At 59.0% G+C, this 13,379-nt stretch overlaps 1 protein-coding gene across 1 annotated transcript in view; it reads right to left on the reverse strand.

Moving 5' to 3' along the window:
- Positions 1-2,267: 2,267 nt before the first annotated feature.
- Positions 2,268-13,379, reverse strand: part of SH3TC1 (SH3 domain and tetratricopeptide repeats 1) — a 34,864-nt gene continuing 23,752 nt past the window's right edge. Inside the window, exons 16-21 of the mRNA XM_008578771.1 lie at positions 10,353-10,533; positions 8,966-9,116; positions 7,538-7,660; positions 6,783-6,933; positions 5,527-5,723; positions 2,268-2,678 (exon numbers count right to left, since the gene is read on the reverse strand). Coding sequence (XP_008576993.1) covers positions 2,421-2,678; positions 5,527-5,723; positions 6,783-6,933; positions 7,538-7,660; positions 8,966-9,116; positions 10,353-10,533 — 1,061 coding nt within the window. The 3' untranslated portion in view covers positions 2,268-2,420. The remainder of the gene's footprint in view (positions 2,679-5,526; positions 5,724-6,782; positions 6,934-7,537; positions 7,661-8,965; positions 9,117-10,352; positions 10,534-13,379) is intronic.

Consider the following 13,379-nt stretch of genomic DNA (forward strand, 5'->3'; position numbering starts at 1 on the left):
GGTCGCCGCTCCATCACACACCCACGCTGCTGGAAGACGCCGCAGGGGGCTGCTCCCGGGGCCCGGCCTCCACCCACCCGCTCCTCGCCTGGGCTGCACACGGGGGCAGCTGCCCGGCTCTGCGCACCCACCCCGTGGCCAGCACTCACCCTCTCGGAACCCTGAGGTACCGTTGTCTTTGGTCACAAAGAGACAGAGGGCCCCAGGGGTTAAGCGAGTTGACCAGAGTTCCCCACCTGCGGTTCGGGGCTCTGTAGCTGCGGTTGTTGGAGCTCTGCCTGTGGAAATAAGTAGCATTAATAGGAAGCAGGCGCTTAGCCCTGGGGATGGCCCCGTGCTCAGCTCTCTGCCTCTCGAAGCCTCACTGCAGTCCCCACCACGTTGGCCTCATTTTAGCGGTGACCAAATGGGGCTCAGAGAAATAAACTCTCTCTGCCCCAGACTCTCCGCCCTGGGTCTGAACCCAGGGCCTTGACGACCGAACCTCCCCTCTGGTCCTCCAGGCTCTGCTGCCCAAGAGGAACGGGGGACCTGGGGCCAGTACCCTCAGTGGGGCCCAGGCGGGCAGGACACAGACGGGCAGGGCAGGACTTGTGTGGGGACAGGGAAGGCACAGGTTCCCCAGGCCCCCCACCCTGTACTCTGAGGCAGGTGGCGGGCTGAGGATGACGGGTCTGCCGGTCCCACCCCACGTGGAGTGTCCGCAGGCAAGGGCGGGTGGCGGGCGGGCCCAGAGGGCGCTGAGGTCAGAGATTTGTGTCTCGGAGGCGCTGTGACAGGCGCTGCCTGCAGCAGCCAGTGTGGTCACCGCTCTTCATGCTCTCATCTGTGCCGCCTCCAGCCCCACGCCCCCGCTCCCCAAACCCAACCCACAGAGACAGCAGTTTGGGGTCAGGAGTAGGTTTGTCAGCAGTTCTGACAAACTGCTTCCTGCCCTGTGGGCGCGGCAGGTTCTGGAAAGCTCTCTGCTGCCCCTGGCGGGAGAGGCATGGGGCGGTCCCCACAGGCGGCCTCTGGGAGGAAGGACGGGGGCTCCATCCTGCTCCCCCAGGCCCTTCCTGCTCTGCAGCCTCTGCTGGGCGGAGAAGCAGCCCAGGCCTGCAGCAGCCCACAGTGCCCAGCTCCTGCCCCGGGCACTGCCCGCCGGCAAGTCCCTTCCCTGGCCTCGGTTCCCCTCCTGTTAAACCAGGTGCTTGGGGGAGGAGGGAATGGGGGGCAACTCTTCAGTGGGTACGGGAGGTTTCTTCCGGAGTGATGAAGTGCTTTGGAACTAGGCAGAGGCGGTGGCTGCATGACACTGGGAACCTACTAAATGCCCACTGAGCTGCTCACTTTAAGATGGTTAATTGTGCATAATGTGGATTTCACCTCACTTAAAACAATCTTTGAAAGAAGGGCCTAGAATAATGCAGTGTATGTGAGGATCAGCTGGGATACCCACAGCTCCCTGAGCCTCGGTTTCCCTGCCTGTAAACTGGTAAAGGGGCCATTTAAAACAGGTTTCCCTGGGGGTCAAAGATTACAACCGGGAATGCCTGGGATTCCTGGGGACGGGGATGAGGGCTGCTTGCAGGTAGGGAAGAGAGTAGGTGGAGAGGGCTGGGAAGGGGGCCCGGATGTGGCCTTTTAAAGACACTTGGCAGCAGACTCTGCTGTGCTTCCTGCAGGGCTAACCAGGGGCTGGAGATGGGACTGGCCAGGCTCTGTCCACGTCTGGGACCAAAGGACACTCAGTGGAGGGGCACTTGGGTCACCCTCCCTGTGGCCTGTCACTCTCCTGACAGACAGGGGTGGAGCGGCCCAGGAGCTGCCCTTGGGTCCTAGTGGGTGACACACCCCTTGCAGCAGGCTGGCAGGGTGGTGCAGTGGTTATTGCACTCAGCTCCAGGGCTCAGCCCCACCTGCTGTGTGGTGCTGGACAAGGCACCTAACCTCTCTGTGCTTCCATGGGGGCAGTAATAGTCCCAACCTCCTTGCATCTGGTTTGAGGGTTTTAGGCAAAGGGCAGTGCCAGACACATGGTGAGACAAGACAATGCCACTTCAGGACCCGCCCAGGGAATGCCGCCACCGTCTCCCCTTTGATAGGCAAGGAAAGTGAACAGGCTCAGGGTGAAGTGACTTGCCCACGGCCACACCATGAGTAGCTGGCAAGGGGGACCTGGGCTGGGCCTGTTGGACTCTCAGTCTTTCTCACCCAAGGTCAGGAGTAGCAACAGGCCAGCTCCCAGGGAAGCAGGCCAGGGAAGGATGCCCCGGAGATGTCAGTAAGTTATTGCCAAGAAACATTTATTGCTACATGACCCCTGCGTTTGTGCCTCCATTTCCCAGAAAATAAGCCACCCGGAGACACTGGGAGAGTCAGGGGACCCCCTTCCACAAGCCCGCTCCCATGGGGAACCGTCCTCAGGGAGGGTGCCCTCAGGGCGGGTAGCCGGGGGCCAGCCAGGGGGCTCGCCCGCAGAACCGCTGGGGCGCCAGGTTGATCCTGCGGACGTTGAGCTCGGTGGCAAAGGTCCTCGCCTTCTGGTAGAAGAAGAGGGACTTCTCGCGGTCCAGGAGGAAGTTGTGGTAGATGGTGGCCAGGCGCGTGTAGATCTTCAGCTGGGCCTTCTTGTTGCCCAGGTCCACGGCCGCTGCCAGAGCCAGCTGGTAGTACCCCGCCGCGTCAAATGGGTCCTGAGAGGGGAAATTCAGCATCTAAGTCAATGTATGGGAGCAGGAGGGGACCCAGAGCCTGTCTCCCCAAAGACTGCTCCTGTCCCCGGGGTCATTTCATTGTCTCCACCCAGTGTGCTCCGCCCCACAGCTCTGCCGAGGACGCCCCGTTGCACGGTGCTCAGATACCACGGGCTGAGTCCGCAGGACGCTGGATCTCAGCTGTGTCCCCGATGGGGCCAAAGTGTCTGCACTGTCATGACTGGACGTGATTCCTCAAAGCATCCCCAAGGAGGAGCTGCACAAGCTGCCCCGGGGATGGCTCAGAGCAGATTCTGGGCTCAGAGGTCCGGGTGGCCTGGACCGGCATTCTGCCAGCCTGGGTCTTTCCTGCACTTGCTGGCAGGAGAGGGGTTGCTCTGGACCCCGCTGGTGGCCGCCTGTTATTCCCGCCCTGGCTCTAGGGCCTCAAACCTTAAACCTCCACTCATAGCCCACTTCAGTGGCCCCTCCTTCAGGCTTCCTGACTGCGGATGTCCCCCACTCGCCCCCGAGCCCCCTGTCCCATGTCCACCCTCTCTGAGGACATCTGCTGCTTTTCCCTTAGGGCTGAGGTCGGGTCTGACCCAACTGCTCTGACAGCTCCATGTGGGACCTCCACCCCTCACGGGCTCAGTGGGCTCCCAGCCACGGAGGGGCAGGTGCTGTCGGGTGAGCCTGGGAGTGACCCGGCCTTCCATCCAGCCTGTGTCCACACTGAAGCCACCATTTACAGGCCCTTCCACGGGCCAGGCCCAGCACAAAGACCTCACGGGTGTCATCTCTGGAAATCTGCCCCACAACCCTGACGGGTGTGACTCCTCCGACATTCACTCCCATTTCAAAAACATCTTTGCTTCAAACCCGATGTCCCCAGGTCAGGATGCAGCCCCCTGCCCCGGCCCCTTATCTCCCACCCTAGACTCTCCCAATCCTCTCCTCCACACTGAGGTTACCCAAGGGACCTCGCTAAGACCCATACCTGGCCCGTCTCTGTCCTTAACGTCTCACAACAGCTCCCCAGGGCCACAAGGTCCAAGATTCACCAGCCCTCTTTCCTTATCCCCCCCCCCCACACACACACCGAGCAAGGACCCAAGAAGAAAATAAACGCAGGATCGTGTAGCGGTTCAGCAAACACCCCAGCTCCTCCCGAGCACTGGACTCTGTGCCGGGCTCATGGCTAATTCTGCCATGTCCCCACTCCCAGTCCTAGAGACCTGGGAGTGACCACACAGGGTGGCCAAGGCTGTGACAGAGGGAAGCGCCAGGGCCTGTGGGAGCTCCAGGTGGCACCTGATGAGCCTGCGGTGGGATGGGAGGGCTTCCGGGAGGAGGAGGAGGGGGCATCCAATTTAACAAGAAGGAGACAGCCAAACTGCGCTCATGTGAGAGCAGTTGCGTGGGGGTGTGCATGTGTGTGTAGCGGGTGCCAGACTGAGCCTGGAGTCACCCAAATCCGTCCCATTGCAAGCCTCCCTCTCTAGGCTGTGACACACCATGTGCAGACTAAAGGGGACCCCGCCTCCAGGGCAGCACCCCAGGCCCGCTTCGCCCCTCCCCCTCCTCCCCCCCTCCCTCACGCAGGGGTGACAGGTAATGCCAAGGACTCATGGTAGACAGGCCTGAGGCCACGGGCGATGAGGGCGGGATGTGCCCTGGGAAGGAAGAGGAGGGAGTTCTTTGCTCCTTGATCCCAACATGCCCGGCCCTGGTACCTTGACCTCTTGGAGGTGACAACCTGGCCGTATCCTTCCTCCCAGGTGGGTGGAGCAGGGGGTGGGTGTGACTCTGTGAGACAAAGGCCCCCTTCTCAGGGGCCCCCACGTGGAGTCTCAGGTGGGGTCCCAGGAGGGCAGGGGAGCCCTGTGGGCATTACCTGGCCAGGACTGGCATAAGGCCACAGGGATGGCTTCTGACCACCAGGTGTCACCAGTGCATGGCCGGGCCTCCCAGGCAGCCCCAGGCAGGGGTGTGGGATACTGGGTGGGGTCTTCCAGGGCCGCCCAGCTCCTCAGCACAGCCCCTGGACTGGTGCCCTTGCCCCTCAGCCAGCGTGGGGCACCAGCGCTGAGCAGATGCATGCTGCATCCCAGGGCTGGGGGTGGGGGATCCCACCTGAGCGGGGGACTCATGGAGGAGACAACTCCAGGTCCTCATCCGCAGGTGCTCAGCTCAGCAGCTACCACAGGGCTGGGAGACAGATGGAAAAGAGGTCCCAGCTCATGCTCCTGGGCACTGTCCTCACTGTGCCCCCTCCCCGAGCCTCCCTGACTGTGAAGCTGGAGGGTAATATACGCCCGTCCCCCAGCCCGGGTGATGTGAAGAAGAGTAAACGTGCCTCAGGATAAGAGGAAGGGATTGCTCAGTGCAGCCCTGGGCAGGCTTCCTGGAAGAGGTGTCGGCATTTGGGTTGGGTCTCTGAGGATAATGGTGACCCCTGCTCCCCGAATGTCCTCCTTCCTCCCTCTCACCCCCTTTTTTTGGTTACGTCTTACTTGACTGTCAAGACTTGTCCCTGGTGTCACCTCCTCTGGGAGGCCCCCCTGACTATAATCCCCCTTCTTGTCTGTCCTTTACCCAATAGCTGCCATTGTGTGTTTCCACGCCAGCCTCCCCCAGCCCACCCTGAGCTCTTGAGAGCAGGGCCGGGCCAGCCTGGGAGTCTGGATGGGCTGCTGACCTCACCAGCACCTCACAGCTGCAGGGAGACCACTGGGCCACTGCCGGGGGACGGTTTGAACCCAGGCTCTGGGTGCAGGTCCCACTCCGAGGGCGGGGTTCCCCACGCCCTGCACACGCTGAGCCCTGTCCTCGCCCCTCCGCCCACCTTCAGGTCATAGAAGATGATGTCACCAAGCACCAGGTACACCTTCACGTAGTATAGGGTCTCCTCGTCGAACTCCAGCGGCGAGTTGCAGAGCGACAGAGCCTTGAGGTAGAAGTGCTCGGCCAGCTCACCGTGGCCCAGCTGGTGGTGCAGTGTGGCCAGCCGGTGGCAGGCCACTCGCTCATTCAGCCGGTCCCCTGGGGATGGAGGCGGAGGGGGTGGGCGTGAGGACCCAGCCCCCTGGGGCAGGCAGGGCACAGGCCAATCAGGACAAGCATGCAGACCCCCGGCAGCACTGTTCCCTGTCTCCGAGCACACTTGCAGCTGTGACCTCATAGCTCCAGCCGGTCACTTTCCATCTCTGAGACTCACCTTCCCATTTGTAAGTGGGGCTAAGAATGCCTGCTTCCCGTCTGCCCCAGGGATTTGGCAAAGGCACCTAACTTTCGGATTTGGTGGCCCCAGCTCCATGCCACCTATGCATAGCGGCCTGGACAGGGTGCCATTGGCTACTGTTTTTAACCAGGAGACCCCAAGAGGCATGCAGTCTGTGCACTTCCTGCGTGTGTCATCAGCAGAGCCCCCAGCACACAACCTCGGGGAGTCAGTGCACATCTGAGGCCAGGCCCTCCTTGCAAATGCACAAGCCAGCCGGTGGTCTTCCAGGTTGTGGAGACCTGCACTAGGGACATTCAAAGGCTGCTGCACACCTGCTGTGCCACAGGCCCTGAGGCACAAGGCGCTGCCTAGCCCACTCAGGACTCCCTCTCTCTAGAAGAAGACTGACAGCCCCGGACTGCACAGTTAGGTGCCAGGACAGAGGGATGCCTGGCATTAGGGATGGGCTTCTGGAAAGGGGTCTGAGATTTCACCAGAGAACAGTGGTGGCTGGTGAGAACAGGGACAGGCACAAGGGGAAGGGACCACCATGTGCAGGCACAGGTGGCCCAGCCTGGCACCTTCAGGGACGAGTGAGAAGCCTGGAGTGCCCAGAATGTAGGGCACACTGGCCAACACGTGCAGTGTACCAGCGTTAGGCGGAGCCCAGCCAAACAGGGAGCTTTGCACCTGGTGAGAGCCCTGGCCCTCGCCCCAGTGCGGGGACTGGGCAGGACCGGACAGGGAATGAGCTGGTCAGACCTGCCACCGACCCCAGCCTGCCCAGATGGGAGGCCCGAGGGGCCCCAGCTGCCATTTCTGTCCTCCCCTCCAGACCCGGAGGCAGAGGCCCTGGAGGGGCAGGACGCGGGGCTTACCCAGGGTGATGCTGAGCGCCAGGGCTGCATGGGCGAACTCCAGACCCTCCTGGGGTGTCTCTAGCGCAGCCAGCAGCGCCACCAGCTTGTTGCAGAGCCGCAACTCCACCTCCTGGTTCCCCGTGGTCACTGCCAGGGGCAGTGCCCGGTCCTGCTCACAGGCGGGGTGGGGTCAGTCCTCCCTCAGTGCCCACCGCTGAGTCCCTGCACATGCTGGAAGCATCCCACCCCCCAACCATCCCACCGTGCAACCTCAGACCAGCTGCTCCATCCCAGGCAACAGGGGCCTGAGCCCAACACTCTGCTCTAGAAAACACCCCTCTGCTCGTTTATCTGTGCCTGGGGCACAGCCGCACCCATGAGCTGTGGGGATAGAGGATGGAAGAAGCCATCCTCCCCAGGAGGCGCACGCAGACCTGAGCCCGGGTCTCCCACTGTCATGCTGTGTGTCCTTTGACACATCCCTGTGTCTCTCTGAGGCTGTTTCGTCATCTGTAATAGGGGGACGGGACTTCCCACCCAGGGTGGCTTCAGATCCTCAGGTGAAAGGGTGAGACCAAGGCTTCACCTGGGCCACAAACATCCCACCCAGGCCAGGCGTGAGGTCAAGATTGCTCCAGGTGAAAACACCAGGAAAGTGAGCATGTGCGTGGGTGGTCCTGCCTCCAGGTGAGAGGCCTCTACCCCGCCTCACCTGTGCCTGCCCCTCCCCCACTCTGGCTGCCAACCAGCACTGACTCCCGGAGCCCACTCACCCGGTAGAAGGACACGGCTTTCTCCCGCTCCCAGGTCCCATTGAAGAAAATGTCTCCGGCCGCCTCGAACAGCTCCAGACCCAGGTTGGGGTCTCCTGTGTACAGGGCTGCATTCTGCGCCACCTGTGGGCATGTGGGAGTTTTTAGATCCACAGCTGAGTGGGGGCCACGCTCAGGCAGGTGAGACCCCATGCCAGCCCCTTCCTCCTCTCGCTCCACAGGAGCAACTGGCATGGTTCAGTCCCTGGGCATTTGGGGCTGTTGGCACCTGCTGGCATGAGGATGATAACCGTAAGCCCTGGTGTGCCACGAGGCATCTGTGCGGCCATGACCTGGAGCCCAGTGCGTCTGTTTGGTGAGGAACTCAGGGCAGAGTCAGCCCTGGCCTCCAGTCCCACCCACCATGCCCGGACCACGGCACCCTGCCTGGCATCACCTGAGGCTCCAGCCACACCCTGCCCCTCGACCCTACTACTCTGAGCCACAGCAGCACCTGACCTAGCCTTGCCCACATGTCTCTCCCACCACATAGTTCAGAACTATAAGGACAGGGACTGAGGCCATCTTCTGTATCAGTGCCTCCCACAGTGCTCGGCACATAGTAGGTGCTCAACAAAGACCAATTGAGTGAATGACTGAGCAGTCTAGCCCCTACCCACCATCCTGCTGAGCCCGACTGCTTGCAATTCCCAGAAGGTGCCACATTCCAGCACATCCTTGGGCCTTTGCACCTGCAGGTCCTGCTAGCAGGAACACCCCTGCTCCTCCAGGTGAGCCCTAGCCCCACTCACCCTGCAACTCGGACTAGCCTCCTTGACTGCAAGGTCAACGGGAGCCCACTCTCCCAGCTCCTGTCTGCATCCCATATCCCTACCACGGCCCAGGGTCCCGAATCAGGGTTTACTGACACGCCTGGCTCCCTCTGAACCATGAGCACCTGCCCCTGGATCCTGAGCCCTTGGCTCAGGGGAGCACACAGCGGGCGCTCGAGAGCAAAGGCCCCGAAAGGCTCACACTGGCCTCCCAATCTGTTCCAAGTCACATTGTGTTTGGAAAACATTTGCAGACAGAGCTTCTGCAATGAAGCCATCTCTGTAAGGAGACAGGCCGTGTGTCGCTGAAGTAGCTCTTCTGTGTGTCGGCTGCGTGGACACCTCATGTGCACATTTATTGAGCATCTGTTGTGTACCAGCATGGTGCTGGGCACTGCGAGGGGCTCACACCTCTGCCCCCAGGGGGCTCACATTGTTGTTGAAGATGCTGAGCCCTGGGGAGGACTGAGGGAACCCGGGGGAAGGGAGTACGGGCCTCCGGCACACAGTAGGTGCTCAACAGTGGCTCTGGGATGCATGGATGGATGGATGAGCAGGCACCCACACTGCCCTCCCGCAGGCACTCGCATGGTGCCTGCCTGCCCCGCATCCGCACCTGGATGTACAGGTCCACCAGCTCATTCTGTCGCAGGATGTAGTAAATCTTCCCCGCCTGCAGCCAGGCATGCGCCTCCTTCTCCTTCTTCTGGAGGTCGATGAATATCCCCAGGCTCCGCTTGGTGTAGTCCAGAGCGGATTTATAGGCCCTGGAATCAGACGCAGTCATCAGAACAAGCATTCCCAGGCCAGCAGGCAGGCGCGTGGGACCTGCCAGGCATATCCTGCTGCGTGTCTGGTGGCAGATAGACCTGGGATGTGGGTAGGGAATGGACCCTCTGATGTGTGTGGCATCCTGACCTTCCCAGGCTGCTGGGAGAGCCAGGATGAGCACATGGCACCACATGGAAAAGACGAAGGCATTCTTCAGAGGGGAGCAGGTGTTGTGCCAGCCACGTGGCTAGCAGGAATGTGTCCCCCCACCTCCCCAAACACAGCCCATGTCTCCAGACGCACCAGGAACCACTAGCATCAGGCAGAAGTCAGAGATTATCTAGGCCAGTGGTTCTCAAATGTGCATGGGCTTCAGAGTCATCCAGAGGACGGGTCGCCCGCAGACCACTGGGCCCAGCTCCCAGAGTCTCTGACTCCACAGGCCAGTGGGGAGGTCGAGAACATGCCCCTTCCAATAAGCTCCCAGGTGATGCGGACACCGCTCCACTGGTCCAGGGACCACAGTTTGAAAAGCACCTCTTTAGCACATAGGCCCATTGCTCTTGCCGTGAAACTGAGTCCCAGACTGGAGCCCATCCCCTGAGTCCTCGTGGAAATCTGGCTCCTGCTCACTCAGTGAGTCCCCACACTAGTGAGTGTTACTGCAGCACTTTCACCAGGCCCCAAATTCTGCATAGTCAGGATGCTTAGTGTGAGCCAGCTGTGGGACATGGCACCCTGAAACCTTACCCTGAAGAAGCAGGTGGGACAGCCAGCTCTGTCTTCTAGGTGAGAAGACTCCATGCACACATAACCTCTGTCATCTCATCCAAGGGGACGGGTGAGGGCTGACTGCTCTGGCCCAGAGTTGGGCCAGTGGCTGGGCCAGAGTTGGGCCAGAGCAGGCACCAGAGTTGGGCCAGTGGCTAAAGACTTGAGGCAGACAAGAGGTCAGCTAACAAAAGCCACCATGGCAAGAAGAATGGCCCTGAAATGCACACACCACCTCTGCTAGGGATGAGATGCCTGTCAGGCAGGTGTGCAAGTGGAGATAGCCACAGGGGAGGCTCGTGGGCCATGGGCAATGGTCAGGCTGACCCTGAGGCCCTCAAGCTCAGAGCTTGTCTGACACCAGGGAACCAATGGTCCCCAAGGAGAGGGGCTTCCCTGGGAACTGGGCCCAGCTCCCTTGCTGTCCCCTGCCCCCACCCCACTGCAGAGCCAGTCCTCACCGCTCGGTGCCCAGCGACAGGTAGAGTTGGCTGATGGTCTCGAGGAGCTGTCCTTCTAGCACTTTGTCAGCCACCCTTCGGGCCAGCGAGAGCTGGAACTCATGGTAGATGACGCACTGGGCCTCATTGGGCACAACGGTGCTGTAGAAATGGCACAGCTGCTGGACAGCTCGCAGCTGACCTGGGTGGGGGAGACAAGGGAGACATCACCCTCGTGGCATCGCAGTAGGTGATTGCAGTGTTCAAAGGCTCCTGCTGCATGCCTTCCTCTTCCACGCCTCCAGGAGCTAGGTCATCACAGATGGGGAAACTAAGCCCACCTAAGTGGCCCACTCACAGCCATGAGCACGCTGTGAAGAGCCCAGTGCCTGGCATGCTGTAGGTGTGCAAGAGCCAGAGCCAGACACTTTTCTAACCCTCAGAGCTGGGGGTCCTGGCCAGGTTCTCTCATCACCCTGGGCTACCCAATTCTGCTTCACACAGCTCCTCCTGGCCAAGACAGGGGCTGCCTTCACACAAGCTGATGAGGCAAGGGGCACAGGTATCCCTGCTGCAGATGGACACACCAGGAGTCCAAAGCCAAGTGTCAGGTCTTCAGCACATGGTGTGTGGTGGGAATAGGATTCAAATCCAGCTCTGGCATTCCAAAGCCTATGCTCCTTCCACAAGGCAGCCTCCAAATCCATAGGTTTACTGGCCTTTCCTAAAGCCAGGAGGCTGGAAACAGTGGAGAGCTTTTGAAAGTCAAAAAGAATCGAGAGATCAACAAGGAAATAGAAGACTTAGCACCACCATAAACCAGCTAGACCTAATAGACATCCGTACACCTCTCCACCCAGCAACAGCAGAACACAGAGGCTTCTCTATGCCCACGGAACATTCCCCCAGGTAGAGCACATCAGTCCACATGAATGTAAAAGGACTGAAATCATATGAAATATGTTCTTCAGCTGCATTGGAATGAAACTAGAAATCAATAACAGAAGAAAATTTGGGAAATTCTCAAATATGTGAAAATTCAACTGCACCTGAATGACCAGTGGGCCAAAGAGCAGGTCACAGGGAATGAGAAAGTAGTTTGAGATGAACAAAAACAAAAGCACAACATGTTGAAGCTTATAAGATGCAGCTAAAGCATCACCTAGAGGGAAATTCATAGCCATGCATGCCTACATTTAAAAAATTCAAATTAAAACCCTAAACTTCTACTTTAACAAACTAGAAAAACAAGCGTTAACCAAACCCAAAGAAGCAAAAGGAAGAAAATAATAAAGATTAGACAGAAACAATGAAATAGTAATACAGAGAAGAGAAAAACAATACAGAAAACCCGTGGTGCCAAAAGTTGGTTCTTTGAAGATTAACACAATTGACAGATCTTTCTCCAGACTGACCAAGGAAAAAAGACACAAGGTGCAAATTACTAAAACCAGAAACGAAAGAGGAAGCATTACAACTGACCTTACAGAAATAAAAGGGTTATAAGAGAACAGCAGGATCAATTGTATACCAGCACATTAGATAACTAGATAAAATGACCAAATTCCTAGAAAGACAGACTGCCAAAAGTGACAGAAAATAGGACCCAGAGTCTGCAGTGTCAGCCCAGCCCTCAGTCTCCTCCACTGTTAGCACATGATCCCCAGGACCCCTGCTCGCTTGGGGCTGTTCATAGGAGCAGGTGCCACTGGCCAGAGCTGCCAGGACCTACTTGAGGTCACAGGGGCTCTGGGGCCCTTGGTTCCTCCTGAAGACCCCGAGGGTCCCCTTTCCTCCTGAGGCTGTCCCTCTGTTAAGGCCCCTGCTGCTGGGAAAGAAGTTCTGGATTCTGACCCTCCACCCTTCCCTTCCTCAGGCAGACGTGTATGTCCAGGGCCCCTTCCCATGGTCATTTTCAAAAGCTCGGTCCCATCAAGGACTGTGAATGTGTGCCGGGCCTGTGCTAGGATCCAGGCAGGTTTGGCCACAGCCCTTGGGGCTCCGGGTGGGGTGACAGGAGGCTTCCCACTATGCCGTGATGAAGGCCATCCTGGGGGGATGGGCATAGGGGACAAACAATATTCCACATCCTGGCATCTCCCGGGACTCTCATCCCCTTCCCCTCAACCACTTCATCTGCTCCCTGTCACCCAGAATGCTGGCACCCCTGCCTGCCAACCACCCATTCACCACACCCAGTCACAGTGAGTGTTCTACAGCACTCAGGGGCTCACCAGCACTCTCAGGAAAAAGGCCAAGCCACAGCCCGAGGCCCCCAGGCCCTGCCTGGCTCCCCAACGAAGGTTTTCACCATCCACCATGCAACCCACCCCCTCCAAACTCTGTACCTCCCTGCACGGGCTCTGCTCACTCACCGCTGAACCCTTTATAGGTTAAAACCTCCTCAACCTTCTGTTCCAGAATAAAGAGACTTTCCTAACCCACAAATTAGAACCAGGACCTGGCCCACCATCACGCTAATCACCTGCTTTGGTGGTTTTTCTGACCTGTCTGTCTGTTTCCCGTGCTCTGGCCCTAGCCCCCAGTGAGGACCTCATGTGCCCTGTTTGTGGGTGGAGACTGGCATGCTCCCTGCACAGCAAGCTGCTTTTGCATGACCTTAAACTGCACTGTAGCACTGGGTAAACTCCCACTCAGTGTCCTCTGTGAAGTGGGGACATGTCAGCTATGCTGGGCTACTAAAAAGCCATGGAGATAACACGAGCTAACACACCCAGTGTTCCAGGCTTGGTGCACAGAGTGTGTGAGGCTCTTCATAACCCAGTAGGGCCCTGAACCTCCAGAGTTATGTCTGGGGTGACCCACCACCGTTTGCCCAGGACTTCAGGATTCCCAGGACACACTGGGGCTTCTGGGGCAAACCAGAATGGGCTGGTCCTGGGTTATGTCTGGCACAGCGTGGGAACAGCCTGCCTCACAGGTGCTTGCAAACATCTGCTGGTTTCCACGACTCAGCGTTCTTGATGGTAGAAAGGAAAACCACAACCAGCTTCTGAGTTGCAAACCCCAGGTGTGCTCTGAGCAGAG

Source organism: Galeopterus variegatus, unplaced genomic scaffold (assembly GCF_000696425.1).
Source record: "Galeopterus variegatus unplaced genomic scaffold, G_variegatus-3.0.2 Scaffold76, whole genome shotgun sequence".
NCBI lineage: Eukaryota > Metazoa > Chordata > Mammalia > Dermoptera > Cynocephalidae > Galeopterus > Galeopterus variegatus.